The sequence below is a fragment of the Dermacentor silvarum genome, chromosome 2, assembly GCF_013339745.2.
Source record: "Dermacentor silvarum isolate Dsil-2018 chromosome 2, BIME_Dsil_1.4, whole genome shotgun sequence".
Taxonomy (NCBI): Eukaryota; Metazoa; Arthropoda; class Arachnida; order Ixodida; family Ixodidae; genus Dermacentor; species Dermacentor silvarum.
This window is the reverse complement of record NC_051155.1, coordinates 227,306,663-227,324,984: the sequence shown is the minus strand read 5'-3', so window position 1 is coordinate 227,324,984 and position 18,322 is coordinate 227,306,663. Positions and strand designations below refer to the sequence as shown.

General features: G+C 46.8%; 1 protein-coding gene across 1 annotated transcript in view; it reads right to left on the bottom strand.

Annotated features, from left to right (window-relative positions):
- LOC119442802 (uncharacterized) overlaps positions 1-17,308 on the bottom strand; it is a 294,064-nt gene extending 276,756 nt beyond the window's left edge. Inside the window, exon 1 of the mRNA XM_037707828.2 lies at positions 17,192-17,308. Coding sequence (XP_037563756.2) covers positions 17,192-17,267 — 76 coding nt within the window. The 5' untranslated portion in view covers positions 17,268-17,308. The remainder of the gene's footprint in view (positions 1-17,191) is intronic.
- Positions 17,309-18,322: the final 1,014 nt, after the last annotated feature.

Below are 18,322 nucleotides of genomic sequence, written 5' to 3'. Positions count from 1 at the left end.
TCGGAAGTCTTTACCACCTGCTCACCTCGCAACGTTTTATTACGATAGCAATTATATGGACACTCAAAGCGGATTTCGGCCGTCGGGGTTGCCGTCGCTGTCGCCGTCGCCATCGCCGTGAGATTTCGTATGACGTCAACGGCGATGAAATCGTCACCGTGCCGTATGATGTATGTGCGAGTGAAAGCGCGCGAGCGACGCGTACTTTCTCGAGGAGCGAACGCATGGCGGAGAGCAAACGCGCGTTCTGCGCCGTGTTCCCTGTAGGGCTGCAGAATTAAGCGTCTCTTTCCTCCTTTACAATCAAAATATATAGAGAGCAAACGTGACTTCTTCCGACGCGCGAAAGGCCGTGGGGGGACGAGAGGGAGGGAGGAGAGGGGACGTTTAGCCGCGGCACGAAATGCGTAATTATATAAAAACGTTGCAAGGCGAGAAGGTGGTAAAGACTTCCGACGCTGCTCGACAAGTGTCCCGTTGTGATCTAGTCGAAAACCTCCGAGCCGCCCGCCCCCAGAGGCACCGGCAACAGTCACCAACGCCGCGCGCGTTCGGTGCGAACGCGGGCAAAACGCCGACGGCGTCGACAACAGTTCTGCGCGTTGCTGGTGGTGCTGCATGTCCAAGTTTATACAGCTGATAAAACTACTATCTTACTCCGTATAGCTCTCTACTAATTTGCTATCGCAATTGATGCTTCGCCTATCGGGTGGAACTGCGACATTTTTTATATGGAGTTGGATTGTAATTTGAATGTACGAGAAAACATAATTCGTCAGGCTTCGTCAGGCTTCGTCAGGCTTCGTCAGGCTTAACCCGCCTGTAGCTGAAACCTACCACCACCACCATTATGAAACTGCAGTGTGCACACAAAGCAAACCAGGACACAAGGCAAACGTAACACACAAGCGCTGTGTGTTACGTTTTCCGTGCGTCCTGGTTTGTTCTGTGCGCGCTGCCGTTTCATAATGAACGTTTCAAACCACAAGCACGAATATCCGACAAATGCTGGTACGATCCGACATTCTCATGCTACTTGAACGATCCCGATGTCTGTTGCATCTGTTAATTTTTGTAGGAAACATTATATATCACGGTGCAATATAGAAACACATGAGCCATACCTGTGCCTTTATCAATGCTTGTTAATGTTAAACACGCGTAACGCGTACGGGAGTAATAATAGTGCTCACAAGCGGAGGTGTTTATCCAGCAGGCATAATATCCTTATATCAGTGGGGACCAATATGCATTGCGATGTGATATGCCTTCCGGGCCACTGCCGTTTTGTACTGAAGGCATATGTGCAACGTCGTACAACAAACAGCACCGCCGGACGTATTTACAGCAGTGAAGAGCATAAAAAAGCCATCACTAAGAGACGCACGCACTTTCGCGAGGTGATTAAATCACAGGAAACTTACTTTGTATGCCTGTAAGGTGGTCAACTGCCTCCAACTGTCGGTGAGACGTGATCTCCAGCAAAGCAGCGATAGCAGCAGCAGGCATTATTACAATGCATATTACATTACTGCACTGCCTTTTTACAGTCCACAACGTAAGCGTCCGAAATTCGAAGATTCGTGGGCTGCTCGTAAATATGCAACTCGGAGGACTACTTATATCAGCATCACCATTTATTTTCTCTTAAGCGCCCATTAGTGGGGCATTACATAAGTGGGACGGAGGGGGGCGATCATCAGTATTAAACAATGGTCATTTATACGAGTTCCCCGCCACATATCTTCGATAAGTAATGATGCCAGTAGAATATCTATATCGTTATCATTTATTTGCTCTTAATTGTCTCCTAGTGGAGCCTTGCATCAACACAAGGGAAAGGGAGGGTGGGGGGAGGGGGACAATCAAAAGTAATAAACTATGTCAATTTATTTACCTTAATTTTTATATATCTTAGTTAAGGGATGATGTCACAATAGCCTGAACGAAAATTCTCGCCATACTTAGCGAGTTCGGCGAGAAGTGTCTTGCCGGGTAGGCACATTGTGGCTATGCTGCGAAACTCGATACGGAACACGAACACTTACATGCGTGTTACAACAAAGCCGAACGGCACCAAACTTCAACGATGCGAGAAGAACCCGAAAAGTTCGTTGCGTGTAGCTCAAAAATGAAATGAGATTGCCCGCATCATGTGTGTCTTTTCACAACCCTTCACTGAAGCATTCTAACAAAGGTTCGCATTTAGTATATGCCAATACGTGCGTTGGATCTGTTGTTTTACCCGCCGTGGTTGCTCAGTGGCTATGGTGTTGGGCTGCTGAGCAACGAGGTCGCGGGATCGAATCCCGGCCACGGTGGCCACATTTCGATGGGGGCGAAATGCGGAAACACCCGTGTACTTAGATTTAGGTGCACGTTAAAGAACCCCAGGTAGTCCAAATTTCCGGAGTCACCACTACGGCGTGCCTCATAATCAGGTCGTGATTTTGGCACGTAAAACCTCATAATTTAATTTTTTTCATCTTTTTTTTGTTTCTTCCCACTATGGTGAAGGTGAAGTTGAGGATGAGGAAGTGGCTTCACGATAATGATAACAATGACCGGTGTTGTCGGCGTAATGGAAGAAGTGGATAAGCAAACAGAATTTTCAACATTTAACTGCTATCGACGGTGCTTAAGTGGGACATTACTTCATCCCTTCATCCACACTTTTTTTTCTTGTGTTTTTGTCCACGGTATCCAGCATTTTTATTTCCGAGTTATTCTCATAACTCATAGATTCTTAGCTCACATGAGAAGTGCAATGTAGTAGGTACTGCAATGGCGTAGCCATGGGGTGATACAACGAACACGTGCCCCCTCCCCTCCCCCCCCCCCCCCCCTCCGGAAAAAAAATTCTTTCTATGCCATTGAGCCCCACACGCTTCCAACCGCTCCACTTTGTCCCCTAGTTCAAGCTACGCATTAATGTAAAAGCGAAACGAAATCGGTTGCACGAAAAAAAAAAAAAAAAAAAAAAAAGGGGGGGGGGGGGCAATGTACGCACCGTAATCGTAGCACGTTTTAGACTATCAGGTAGTTATCTGCTGTTCGGTATGCTTAGTTACGATAATTGCAGGTGAATACAACATCCTACAGAGGTCTAGATTATCTGCTTTTAGATTGATTTTCTTGTATTGATGGTCACACTGTTCCTGCTTCATATAAGTAGTTGTTTTTTTTTTTTGCATGAGGAGAGTACCGACCCCGCGAGGTAATTCGCGAACTTCGCTCTTTTTTGTTTCATTAGTAAACTACAAACATTTTATCATGTTAAGGGAATGAAAGCTTTAGCCTAGGATTGTAAGGAGGGCTCATCAATTCACAAACTCAACAGGCAAGCAACATAGTTACCAAACACTCATTTTTGTTTCACAATCCACGCGCTAATTTCTTGAATATTAACGGTGGGTTTAGAACATCCGGGAAAGTCGCCCGCTAATTTGCCTTCCATCATAAACGCTTCGCCCTCTTTTTATAGTTGCTAGTTCATTTCCATCCTTAATCATTCAGAAGGCTGCTGGCGAGTCAAAGAGGTCATTGGTATTTGAACTGAAAGGCGGATATTGTAGATGCAAAATTACGTAGGTGATCTCTCGTTCTGATTAACGTCCTTGGCGAGAACGCTTGGAATTATCACGTCGCACTTCGCCGTGATTTACTGTACAGCATTCGTAGTTGCTCTTAGCGATATCGTTATGATACGCTGGCGTTTACAAAATGCTGATACACCGTCTCGAATGAGGCGAAGAAACGTCGCTGATAACATAAAAAAGAAAACATTCGTTACAATGTTGCTTGTACATAATTCGCCACCGATCGTTTCCCACATGGCACAACAGAGAAAATGAGCTAAATAAAAGCGCACAAAATCGTTCTTTGTAGACACTCCAAAACGATATTTAAAATAATGTTGACCATGGGCCGCTATATAGTTGTGAGGCCATTTCGTAGCCTAAGAGACCCTAAGTGTAGAACTACTGCTAGTTGAGCAAGTTGGAATGGATTCATTATGAACGGTGCGCTGCTTCCTTGGTCATTCTTTGCTTGTGTCCCCGTTCTTTTGTAGATCATTTATAGTTAATCCCTAGTGTCTTTCCACGGAAAAGCTATGTTGCAGGGGAAGTACGAAGCACACGATGCGCGTCAGCTGCAGACGCAGGAGTAGAACGCTTCGGACATTGGACATGGCCTAAGGATGTTACGGCAGGTAGCATTACGGGCTGGTAGGATCGCTAGCTATAATTACTAAAACTACAATGACGGAGCCTATCACATATTTCACGCAGCGCGAGACATGCGCTACAGTAAGTTTCTCTTTGAAGTTAGCAATCCTCTGTCATAGAGCAGGAGGCGTAGACGATTCCCGCTGACTGGCGTGTTGTGCCTCTTGCTGCGCCCCATGCGCCTACAAATCGAAGGCAATAAAAGCGCTTCCTTTCAGTCTGCGCCCTTCCAGGGACACTACATGCTGAAACTCTGCAGGAGGAAATCCTCTCAAGGTTCAGGCTCAATCACATCGGCGAATTGAGGAGGTCGCGCGACTGGAGGCGACCGATGCTCACACCGCCAAGTGCGACCGGCCAGTCGCTATCTGCTCACAGTTGCATCGCCACGTAAAATAAGTATCACGTATACAGACGTCCTGCTCCTGCGCATTTGATTGGTTCAGCAGCTTTGCGACTGTGGTCGCGCGAGTGAAAAATCCAGCAGCGAGGGACTGCACCAAAATGGTCCCTCTACGAACAAAAAAAAAAAAAAAGGCGATCATTTGCGCGACCACCTTGGTCGCGCGACTGCTGTTAGTCACCAGTGTGAATTGGCCTCAAATGTTACAGCAGTGCCTTTCATTCTTATGTCTGTACTTTATATACTAGTGCGTTATCATTGCGCTTTTAAACAACTAGCAAGCAGTGCCTTCCGAAATCGCAATGCGCCTACTCAATACGCTAGGCACACTGCTGGCAACCCTTCAGTAGAGGAAGCTACGATCAGTTCGTGCAAACACGATTGAAGATATACAGAAGTGGCTTCAACGATTGTCAGCACAGAAGGTGGCACGCTTCCTTCGAATAATTGCCTGTACGAAAGACTACAACACTGAACCCGCGACCTCGATCTCAGCAGCGCAACGCCCTAGCCATTAAGCTACAGCGGCGCGTTTACGAATGGCGCATAATGATCACCAGTAAACTTCCTGTTTTTCTTGGTCTGTGTTCGCTCGTTTTGTGACTGTTACTTTCCAGGCTTGTGTCGTACGTCGGCAGTCCAACCCTCGCGCTGTGCGGGAAACTGTGCTCTCTCTCTCTCACTCTTTTCATCATTGCACCCCCTTCTCCCAGTGCAGGGTAGCCAACCGGACGTGCGTCTGGTTAGCCTTTCCTCTCTTCTATTGCTCTCTCTCTCTCTCCAACCTTCTGGCGTTGTTTTTTTTTCCTGAAAGAATTGCGAAGAAGAGGAGAAGCAGAAGCAGAAGAATGAATTTGAAGTATAAGAAAACGGAGGAAAAGCTTTTTTATTGAAAAAAAAAAACTGCGTGTGAATCAACTAGCGGGGAACTACACCGTAGCCCGTAAAGCAGTAGATCTGTCACCCACAGCTCTGCATCGAGAAATTTTCAAGCGAGGTGCAGTTCCATCGCCAAACAGGCCTCTCTGTTACTTTTCTTCTTGTTCTCTTTTGTGTATTTGTGTGTGTGTGTGTGCGCGCGCGGACACAGTTTGAGGCCGACACTGAGCTCAGCGGCCCGATTATAACGCTGCGAAAACGGTTCATGTGAGCGAAGCGCCAAAGAATTATTTGAGTAAATTAAATGAAGAAATACACCTAAACGGATTACAGAAACTAACACAGCATGGAAATATTGTAATGCGCTTACTCTCGCACCCAGGATTACTGTTGTGCACTGTTAGTGAAGCGCTAATTTTCGACGGCGTCGGCTTAAGTCGTATACATACAGCAACAGAGAAAAAGGTGTACGTTCGAGCTAAAATCGATAGTTTGCCGCTTTACCGTGCTGGATACCCGCCGTTAGACATAGTTTAGGCACAGCTGCGCTGGTCATGCGGAAAAATGTTGTAACCACCACGGAGACAAAACAAAAACAGGTCGCAATAGCTATGCCTGCACGAAGTAAAACAAAAACAAAACAATTAAAGTTGTTGCTACCGCATACTTCTAGTGTGCCTGTGCTTTTGTCCCGGACGCTTTGTTTGTTTTAGTACTCACAGAGGCATTTCCTTTTATTCAAAGCTACAGAAAGTCGGTCTAGATAAAGTTTAAGTGGCGCACATTACTCAAAGAAAGAAACAGAAACAAAAGCCACGATACTTCAATGAATTCTTTAGATAATTTCGGGTGATGGAAGTTGCAGAACGGCATCATAATTGTCGCAGTTTTCTGCTCGTTGACATCTGAAGTACTCTAATAGGGTCGTTCAAGATGCTTGCTTGGCCTAGAATCTGACAAGGGACATGACTGAATGGCGGTGCTTATCTTATACGGCCTCAACGGAAGCTCTTACCCTGCCCAAATGTGCGATAGGATGGCCGACAGCGCGTCCCAACGTTTATAGAACCAAGGTTAACAGAACCACAGCGCCACAAGCGTCGCTGATGGTGGCGGCGCCGCGCAGCATCACTCAATTCGACAACTGACCTTGGCTTGATAAACGTTGAGTACTGCAGCCCCTGAGTCCCCCGACCCACGAGTTAACCCTAACCTAACTCAAGGACAACGTTATCGACAGCTATATGACAATATCGTAACACCATCAGGCGTAATCTGATGGAAACTCATTACCCGCACTACGAGTCCGCATGGGAACAATTAATATTCATCCAAGCGCGGACAGCGTATACGCGGTGCGTGCGTATCCGCCTTGCGGAATCGTGCTCCACCTCACTAATTTGAGTTAGGGCGTACCTGGCGCTCCGTTTCTACGAAAATGCCACTGAGACGAGAGGACGGGTCGCCATTGTTCTTTATTGTCGTTTCTTTCGTTTCTTTTGTGTCTCACGGCGTTTTTTATTGCTCGATTCGCTATTATAGGAGGCCGCACGGGCAGGGACAAACGAGCAGTGTAAACTTTCACGTCGGCCATGCCCCCTCACACGCGCGCGCGCTGTTCAAAGATGGATGGCAGCGACGGCCGCAGTGGGCGCGGTCAATAGCGCTGTCTGCCAGGCCGCAGCCTTCGACAATGGGCACGGCGGGAAAGCCCGCCTACAGTCAGCGGATGGTACGGCGCGCGTAGCTGACGCTGGCGAGCGTTTCGCGATACATCCGGAGTCCGGAAGCGCTTTTTCAAAAGCCATGGCGCTCAAAAGCATGCTCCGCGGACGGCCGCTTGCGGCCTGGCGGCCTATATAGCGACGAGTTGCTGCAGGCGTTGTGCTCGCGCGAAAGCTTCAGAGCCGTTCAGTGAGAGAGACGGGTCGGCGAACAGTCGCTGCTTGCAGTACGCCGCCTACGTTGTCAGCCTGGCAGCGCGTAAAGGAGCAGTTCACGTGGTACGGTAACGAATTCGAGCGTTCAGATAACCTAACTACGCTGCTTGTAAACATCGCGTTACTATTCACTTTTATACATTCGGGCTTCAGGATATTTTTGCAGCGAAGCTGTTAAGGGCTCAGTCTCCGATGGCCGGGTCCGCGTGTAGAAAGAAAACTCTCATTGGACGTATGATGAATGTGCGAGTGAAAGCACGCGAGGGACGCGCACTTTCACGGGGAGTGAACGCACGGCGGAGAGCAAACGCGACTTCTTCCGTCGCGCGAAAGGCCATGGGGCGACGGGAGGGAGGGAGGGGAGGCGACGTTTACCTGCGGCACCAAATGCCTATCTTGCGACCGGGCGCAAGGGAAACTGGCGACTAAATCACAGTCTGAGAATATTTAACATAAAAGGCATGCGCTGCCGGTGTTTTGTTTTATGACATTTGTCATTCTCAAACTTCTGAGGAGCTGTATAAACTTGCACATGTAGCAACACCAGCAACGCGTAGAACTGTTGTCGACGGCGACGGCGTTTTGACCGCGTTCGCACCGAATGCGCGCGGCGTTGGTGACGTGTTTATGAAGAACGTGCCAACCTTTGCCGTACACCCTATGGCGGTGTACCGTAGCGACCATAAGGCCATGGTCCCTGTGGTCACTAAATAAATAAAAACCACCGAATCATATATATTTCTCATTATTTAATAGTTCAAATAACCAATTACACCATCACATCTTAATAATCATAATTGGAAATACATAATTCCCACTATAGTAAAGCTTAGCTGGTCGTCCAACTCCACCCTAGTGGATGGGCTGACAGGCTTTTGTTTAGGAAATGCGTGTTTTCTTACATTTAGAGGATTCATGCGACAGCCTTGTCCCCAAAATAATTCATTCATAGTAAAACTATTCCTCTACAGACGTGGACTATCGCCCAGGTACCTGCCTTGTTATTGCGCCGTATAACTCAGCAAATAGAGGCCATAACCCTGCACGTTTACGTCTCCCTACGGCGCGTATGAATGCTATGGCGTTTACGCATACAAGTAAGAGGCAGGTTCAACGCCCGAAGATAAATTTGCCTGCCATTGGCATCATCACTGAGTAAAAAGGTTTGCCTCACCACCATTGCCGTCTAAACTGTACTTATGTAACGTTATTTGTATTGAGATCAGCGATGAAGCAAGCGCGGAGAAGCTCGTTCATGCCTTGCGACGCCGTTAGCTATCATCTAATATTATTTCATTGAAGTAGACCAACCTGCGCTTAACGGCAACTGTTCTATTGTGTCATGCGCTGCATCTTAGTTACGTTTTGTGTGATATATCCTATAATTTTTCTCACGTGATACGGTGTATGTGCGTGTTTTAGCGGTAAACACCTTATACCTTCTATTTCAGTAACGAAAAGAAAGCGTGCTGGAGTATCCAAGCTGAGGAAAAATGAGAAAGTTGCACGACGAAAGTGCACCTTGTGGGATATTAATTATGTCGGCCTTCTGCGAAAGCCCAACTATATCTTTTTTTATATCTTTTTGTATCTTTTTTTTTACTTGTAATTACTGTTGCCCCCCTTACTCAATGCCGTTCAATGGGCCTGTAAGGTATTTTGAATAAATAAATAAATAAATAAATAAATATGTGAGGGAGCGTCCACTTACTATGGTGGCGCACGTCTCCCCTCTCACCAAAAATGCGCAGTGCCTCGGTACTGCCCTGAAGCCTAAGGAACACTTTCGTTTCCTTGCCGACCCCCCAATATTGCCAACTATGCGTATCTTGCTTGCCGCTGTGCTTTCTGTCTGACTATGCGCGACTTTCTGTCTGACCGAACCATGGTGACAGTGAAGGCGGTAGCGTGTTGCTTCAGAACAATGTAACCTGGATCGATTGACCAGAAGATCATGTGTCCCGATTAGAACATGATCTATGAAAGTGCTGCGTGCGCTGTCTGCTGTTGCCTCGAAACTATTGACCACCTGCTGTGGGACTCTCCTCAGTTTCACGCACTATGGCAGTCACTCTCCTGTGCATTATCACAATTAGACGACCGGCCTTTGTCTGAAGGCAAAATACTAGACAACATAACCTGGCGTTTATGAGCACAGAAAGTGCTATTTCGTTTCTTTAGGATCAATGAGTCTTTGCGACAGGCTTTGACAAAATGACACTTTCCATGTGCGTGCATGTGTTATAGATTTTTTTTCTCTCACATTACTATTCCCCTAGCCCTATTCGCCTGTGTAGGGTAGCTAACCGGGCAGTTTTCCGGCCAACATCATTACATACATCTCTTCGTATTCTCGTTCTCTTATGGAGTTTTACGTCCAAAACTACGCCTGTGCTACCAGTTAAATTATAGCGATGACTTTGGGAATAATTACGACCTTCTACTTGTCTTTACGTAAAGCGAAATCTCGGAACAAAAGCGATTTCATTGCCTTCGCTTCCTAATGCCGGGGCTGCGAATTAAGTCCGCAACCTCCCTCTCAGTCTAAGGACGCCGTAACCGCCCCGCGACCGTGACTGCACGAAGAACAAAGACTCCCTCGTTCAGTTGGGTCATTGGCTCGAACGCGGGTCGTAATCCAACTTTCATGATTTGTCAAGTCCCTGTCACGGCGCGTTGCGAGCTACCGACAGCTTTCAGCAGGTATTCTCACAAGTTTAGGCAGCGCAACGGTCTTGTGAAATGATTGCAACAGGTGTTGTCGCATGTAGCCCGCGTATTCCTTGTGCGCACGTATCACTACCACAGCGTACGGAGAAATCTGCGTCATATCTAGGCTGCATGTAGCTGCAGTTGAATTTCCTGCTTCGAATGTCTCTCAAATGGGTTGCCGGTGTGACTTGCGTATGAGTGGGCCTTCTACATACTCTTGATTGTTCTTTTCTGAACTTCTGTCGGTAATGTAGTGTATTTTCATGGCGACAGCTGCATGCGTCACACGTGCACGTGGAGCTCGCACACATGATCTGTGCCTGCCCGCGCTGCAGTGCCGAAAGGCCAGTGCATGATGTGCAATGTGCTGGACCAAAATTGGACAATAGGTCAGTGCTCCCAAAGAACGTCCGCGCAGAATGCCTTATTCGCGCTACTAAAGTTCCTGCGGTCTGCCGGCCTTCACGATAGATGTTAAGAAGGCCGCCCCCTACCGCTCTATAGTGTACGCGGTTTGTTTGTGCTCGTCTCTCTTCCTCTACCTCTCCTCTCTCTCCATTTCACTCTCTTTCACTTTTTATCCCCTACTCCTTCCCCCCGCGTAGGGTAGCCAACCGGAACTACCTTAACCTCCCTGCTTTTCTATGCATCCTTTCTCTCTCTCTCTCCATGGCAACAGAGTGTGCAATATAGCGTCATGGAATATAGATGTCATCATATGCAGGATAATTTGTGAGGATCTGAAGATATTGCTGAATGAAACGTGGACTAGAAAACGATAGAGTATGCTGTTTAGCACCCCTGTAACACGTGCTTTAAAGGACCCGACAGAGTGCACCTGTCACGAAGAAGGCGATGAATATATGCCCCAGCGAGATCATTGCATCGTCCATTTAGTCGCGACATGTGAGATGGCGCGTTGGTGTCAATTCTTTGGTCAAACGACAATTGTCGTTTCTAATGGGGCTTCTAAGAATTTAGTGAGTTGGAGATGTCGTCAACGCAGCTGATGTTGGTTTCAATTAAAGAAATTAAAAGAAGTGTGTGTGCGTGCGCGCGCGCTATCTGCCACTACTGAGATATTCACTACGGTCAGGTAATTTATGGGTGTCCAGCAATAGCGTAAGCGTTTCTTTGGTACGACATCATAACATGAAAAGTTCCGAGCCTGGTGATAGTCACATCGTTTTGAAACATATCTTGCGAGATTTTCAAGCGAGTCTCATTCCTATTCTCATTGACATTTGCGATAGTGGAGACTGCGCCATCAAAGCTGTGAATTGACACGAAGATTTACAGGACCTGCCTTCCGTGGGAAGAAACTGGAACGGTATTCAGAAAGAACTGTTTGTCACTGTCAGGCAAGTACTGCGTCCATGCACTATCTCAAGTGACCAGCGTCTATTCGTATGAACCACGAGTGCCAACAGCTTTGTGGACGTCGAGAATGACTCGCAATCATTATAAATCCAACCAAGCTTTACACTGAAGCGGGTTGTCTCCTATATTAAGCCATGACCTGTTTTACAGCGAATCTGTATATGGCTAGGCGAAACCAAAATCCGTCCGTCCGATGTGGGCCGAAAGGTGGGCCGATCTTGGTGATAGTGAAGAAAGGGTCCAAGCGTAATGGCACATACCCCCGTGAACTCCGGGTGGTGGGCTCCGGGACCTGTAACGCGCCCTTGAACTACCTTTGTCACACGTAAAAGAGAAAGCGCGCCATTGGATGCGCCATTAGTGACGTCGTTTTCTCCGTCGCGGCCGAGAGCGCGCGCAGCAGTTTCTCTTCGACTTCAACATGGGTAGGCCACGCATCGTACGAACTCCCGAACAGCAGGCAGCTTACGATGAGCAGCACCGACAGCAGCACCGCAAGAGAGCTCGTGTTGGAGGTGCCAATGCTGCAGTCCGGGCACAATAACAGGCCCGGGTGGCCGAGCGCAAGCAGCAACTGCGTACCGAGGATCCAGCAACCTACCAAGCTGTCGTTTAATGACCCGTCGGGATTAACCCAGTGATAAACACCGGCGCCACACGTTTCAGCTTCGCTGGTTGAACATCTGTACGGAGTGTTGCGGCGGTGATATATTATTACGTATATAAATTAAGGTCTACCTGATGACATCCGGTAGACCTCAGGCATCAGGTTCAGGCAGCAGGCTCAGGTTAACAAAGAAGCTCGAGAACAAGGACCCCACAAAGAGCGATGGAACGAAAAATGTTAGGCCTAACGTTAAAAGACAGGAAGAGAGCGGTGTGGATCAGAGAGCGAGCGGTGATAGCCGATTTTCTAATTGACATTAAAAGAAAAAAAATGGAGCTGGGCAGGCCATGTAATGCGTAGGATGGATAACCGGTGCACCATTATAGAGTTACAGAATGGATACCAAGAGAAGGGAAACGCAGTCGAGGACGGCAGAAAACTAGGTGGGATGATGAAGTTAGGAAATTTGCAGGCGCATAAGACAGGAGTAATTGGAGATCACAGTGAGAGGCCTTCGTCCTGCAGTGGACATATAGGCTGATGATGATGATGACATCACGGTATAGAGCAACATAAAAGAACTTCTGCGGCTGGCACATTGTCATCGTTCGAGTCACAACTATACCAACCGACTAGTCGCAACTATTTGCCAACCTCTTGACAGTGAAGGCGCAGTAACACTCACTGCTTAAATTATGTCTTTTTTACTGGTTAACGAAGCGGGAGCCGGCTGCGTACTGATGTCGACAACGCGGATTTCTTTGACGTTCACTGATTGCTTGGTACACGAGTATTCATGCATTCGCCGTAGCTGGGAATTGACCTCGCGACCTCTTACTCAGCAGTTGGGGAGCCGTATAGCCGCTGAACTAGGACAGCGGATGCGTCGTTGCATTATATTTCAATCCCTTGCCTCGTGCACGTCGCCCTCTTTCCACAGCTAAACGCTTCAACTTACGTTATATCGCGCGATTATTTCACTTCATCGTCACTTGTTATCCCGGCAGGATTATTCTGGAACTGCGCGCAATTGCATTGTTTCTTATCGAAACAATAAATGTGGATCATTTGGTCATGTTACTTTTATTGTGTGTTGAAATGTAGAGTACAAAACGGATACACCGTGACGCCGACACACAGTTAAAAAACGTGTTTTGCTCTTTAACTTTTTTTGTCCCCGTGTCGCTCTGTTATTGGTCTGCGCTTCAGCGCGCATTATAAGCACCAGTATTTAATTCATTCTTTTTATATACGGGTAAACGCTTGCTACATGCATTCAAGTGTTCGCCTTCCTTTAAGCATATTTGGCGATTTCTATCGCGCTTTGCAATTCGTTTTTGTAATGATCACGCGTACCCACGTACTGTGCATCTGAAGAAAGAAATAGAGAAAGTAAGAAAATACGAGAGATAGGGATTTATTGAGTGGCTGATTTCGAGGAACCTTCGGCTCGAATCTACAGCCCCTTGCGTTTTGTCACAAGGGGACGGTGAGCAATGTCTCCAAAAAGTTTCTCGAGATGCGATAGAAGTGATTCCACCCTGCTATTTATTGTCAGACCATTGAGCTGCACTCATTATATGTTAATTCCTACTTCCTTAGTTTATTTGTTCCCGCCGTATTGACTGAATCCCTGCCCGCGTGTTCGCATATCAGTTCGCGTTGGCTCTAACCAGTACTTTAATCGGCTTCATATACTGCCAAATTCACATTACCTAAATCACAACGAGGTCCTAGTTTACACTGTCGCTCTCGGTTGTTTATTCGTCACCGAATTAAATTTTACGCTTAGTGGCAACTGTGTTCCTTCCATTTTGTAAGAAGAATGAAATAAAGTGGCATAGAACATGAGCACTCCTCGAATGCTCCTTTATTTCGTTTGTTTGTCAGGCCGCGGGATTGCACATACTCCTTGGTCGCATTATTTTAAATCGCCTGCTTTACAAGTAACCGTCCGTCTGACAGCTGAACAAACTTCCGGGAGTTCTGTTTTCACGAGACATCCGTATATGATTACCCTTCCCGAGCCAATGGCGTCTGCAGATATGCAGATGAGCTGGTTTAATGCTTACGTCCCATTTCCGCGTTTGAGTTTAGTGTCGGCGTATTCATTACCCGGATATAAAAAAAAAACGTTTTAAATTGCGAAACCAGCGCAAACAGATCGCAGTGACGCTGGACGAAGAAACAAGACGGACTGAGCAGAGGGACACTGCGACAGTCGGCACGAGATTTTGAGACTGAAGGGAGATATGAAATGCGACGTAGTTAAGCGGGAACCTGTTATTTGGGCGTGGTGGTAATCTTCTCTGAACCGGAACGAAATGGGATCAAGAGGTCCTTCAGGGTCCATGCGTATTTTCAACGTGCACAGGAAAGTAAAGGACACGCAGTGAGAAGGACCTTCCTAAGTGTTAGCTTTAAACATATCTTGTTTCTTCGTCTTGAGAACGCCCTTGTAGTTTATTACAAGTAATGCGGGTTGAAATTAAAGTAGTCGAAGTCCTCTACTTTGAGCCAGATATGTGTGCACCTTTGAGAAAGACAAGCAATGGGGTGTTGCAACTACTCGAATCGATGAATCCCCGCATGTACCGAGTTGTGATAGGTTGGTAAGTGCTCATATGCCGGGCACCTATTAAGAGAAGACGTTTAATGAGAAAGTACTTCTGTCATTGACGTGGCAGATCGACATGTGTTTGTTTTTCTGTCCCATGTTTGTGTTTTGGCATAGCATACACATGCCTCGTGAGTTCCATAGCATGCGATAGAAGTGTGATTTTACGTGACTGCTAATTATCAGAACGTGTAGCTGCCGCCATTATACGTTACTTCCTACTTCGCTGCTCTATTTGGGTGTTTCCCTTGGCCGTGCGCATGTCATTTTGTCGTTCCTCTAGTTAATTAACCAATCCATTGTGAAAGCAACCGTTGTGGTAGTGGACGTGGTAGGGATGTAGCAACAGGCTGGTTTAGCTTGATGATCAAGGCCGGCAATGGCTCCACCCAAACGTCTCTTACAGTAGCGCTGCGGTGTCTAACCGAATGTCCCTTAAACCAGTCTCTCTTAAGAATGTAAGAAGAAGACGCGAAGCTTCCTTGCGGGCTATAACCGATCCGTTCAGACTGCAACGTTAGGTAATAGTAGGCTAGAAGGTATGTTCCCGTCATTTGTTACAGCGTTCGTCTGTAGCTAGAATATCTATTGGACGCATCCTTCCAAATATAATAATAATAATAATAATAATAATAATAATAATAATAATAATAATAATAATAATAATAATAATAATAATAATAATAATAATAATAATAATAATAGTCGATTATTGTGATCGCAAACGATAGGTTTTCTTGCCAAGTATTTATAAATCATAACAGCAGTACTTCAGATGTGCGATATGAAAACGTTCAAGGAAGTTTTAGTTTTCAAGGACGCGTTCAAGTGAAGACAAGGTGTGTTGCCTGTGGCAGGTCGATCTGTAGTGGTTTTGCGCTTCTTGTCACGAAGCATCGACCTCCCCGAAGTACAAAATTAGAAGGGCATGAGTTACTTGTATAATAAATAGTAATTTTAACTGGGATTCATAGCGCTAAAACGACACAAAGACAAGGAAGAACACGGGACGAGCGCTAAAAGCGCTCGTCCCGTGTTCTTCCTCGTCCTTGTTTCGTTTTAGCGATATGAATCCCAGTTGAAATTACCACGACCTACCAGCGCGCCCAAACTTCTTCCCTGCTAAAGTATAATAAATAACATATTGAAATAAATATTATATCTACAAATGTCTAGAAATAGTTGCAATGGTGCTTTTGATGTCTGCAAAAACGTTCATGTAGTATATAGATGTTTTAGTTAGTGGACGCATTGAAATAATGACGAGGTGACACGGACGTGGTAGTTCAATCTGCAATGTCTCTACGTTCGTGGTCACGCGATATCAAATTCTCCGAGATTTAGATAGATAACCTAAAGAAAATCATGAAGTAATTACCCCCCTTTTAGTTTCCCACGAATTGCGTAATGGATCGAAGGTTCTGCGTTATCCTGGACGGCACTACGCTTTGGTATCGAACGGCACTAACATTGAGAGTGACTATTTTTGGCCACGGGAATAAGGTAATGGGTTGTAACTTAGATGACACACAGCTTACAAGAACGCCATCTTTTGGTTGTCATTCCTACTTGAAGCTAAATATGCGTAATGCTCGTAGCATTAGGGCGGCTGACATATCCCGCTACGTAAAGTATTGAAATGTTATCTTCGTAGAGGTTAAGTATTTTAATGTGCATATGTGGACTCACAACCTGACAGCCTCTGTCAGGTTGTGAGTCCTTAACAGGTACACTAACGTCCTTAAGAGGTGCAGTAACGATGTGATTACTTAACAGGTAGCATATTTTATCAATATATACATACAAGTGGTAAGCACAGACCCGAAGAAAAGCTGATTTGCGGGAAAATCTGGATTCCCAGATCCCCAAAAAAGCTGGATTGCACTGTGCACCTTATGTCTGTGCGTTTTACAGTATTGTGAGCGTCCAGTTATTCAACACAAGATTAGATGTGAAAATTTTCCCCAACTCCATTTAATATTTTGTGATCTTCTTTTCATGGCTTCAAAAGGATTTTAAGAACATACAATTTTAACACTCTACATGTACAAACATATACGGTTCTTAGACTATGTTATTCCACCCCGTGCAACAAACTAGCACGTTGAATTACGAAAGTGATCATAATATAAGCAATCTGGTAACAATTAAGTTTATGAAAATTTTTCAATGTGATTCTCAAGATGATTCGCATATATTGTCCCGGACGGCAGTCAACACAGGAATGCGTCGAAACGTGAAATGATAGGTATACTGCTAACCATATGCGCGGATTGTATAGAAAGTCCCAGGTGGGTATTTTCTATTTGTCAACGCTTGCTGTAGGAACCGGTAAAATCTATTAGCCGATATATTTAGCATCTTCGCCCACGCATAGTACAAAGCTGACCAACGAGACCACGTTCTTGTAGACGCACGACTTACCGCCGTATGAGGAGATGACGCCGAAGAACACAAGCCAGCGCAAGAATGCTGTCATTGTTTTTGAGTCGGGATTCATGTTCACCGAGGGCCAGCACCGAACGAGTCGTCACAGGCGAGAAAGATCCGGAAGTTGTCTCACAATTAGCACAGCCACCCACTCACGCAGCCGCGCAACGGCACGACCGAACACCGAAGAAGGTCACGTGCGCAGAAGGGGGACGAGAAACTGAAAGCCGCTGAGAGTGCAAACACTGTCTTTAGGGTGACACGCTGGCGATGCAGTCGTCGTCAACTTATCCACAACGCCGTTGTTTCAGTTAAGCCGGCGAACAACTAAATAAACAGTAATAGAATATCACGAAGAAGACGAGGAAGCTCGTGATACGTAGAGCGTGCCAAGTGACGACAGGCGCACGGTTTTGTCACGAGCGTGTCAAGAAGAGAGCGGCTTTCTCGCGCGTGCGAAGCCCCAGCTGAGCACGCTTTCCAAAGAGCAGCGTTCGCACGCAATCAGTGCCCCGAGAGAGCGCAAACGGCGGGCGTCCGAACAACCACGCGCCGCGGGAGCTTTCAAAGCGACTGGCGACGCGTGCGCTGCGCGCTGCCTCGAACATCGCGGCACTCGGAGCGCAGGGGAGAGCGGGAGGGTGCCGGGGAGAGGAGGAGACGCGCTCCCCTTTCTCTCCCCCCTCTTTCTCCCGGTTCCCTCACTTCTCGACAGGCCTTTATTTCCCCTCCAGCGCTCTCGTCCCTACACCCTTCCTTCGCCCTTTTTCCCGAGACGGGAACCACCCCGAGGTGGCGCCGCGCGGCGGCGTCCCGCCGAAACTTTGGAAACTCTGGAAGCTGCACAGGCAGCGCGCGAGACCTGCAGCCTGCTGGTCCCAACTTGCCTTGGGCTCTCCCCAAACATTGTGCCGTTCGTTGAGCGGCGAAAGCAAATATTGGGTCCGATCTCGTGTCGTCTAGAGCCATTATGCCTCGCTTTTTCCCGGTCACCGATACAAATACCTGCGAGAGAATAGGAGTGAAGAAAAAAAAAAGAACAAAAGCGATGTGCGAACAAAGTTCGCTGTAAGCCTCCCCCGTTCGCTGCATGCGCTAGCGGAGAGGTTCCGAATGCTGTACCAA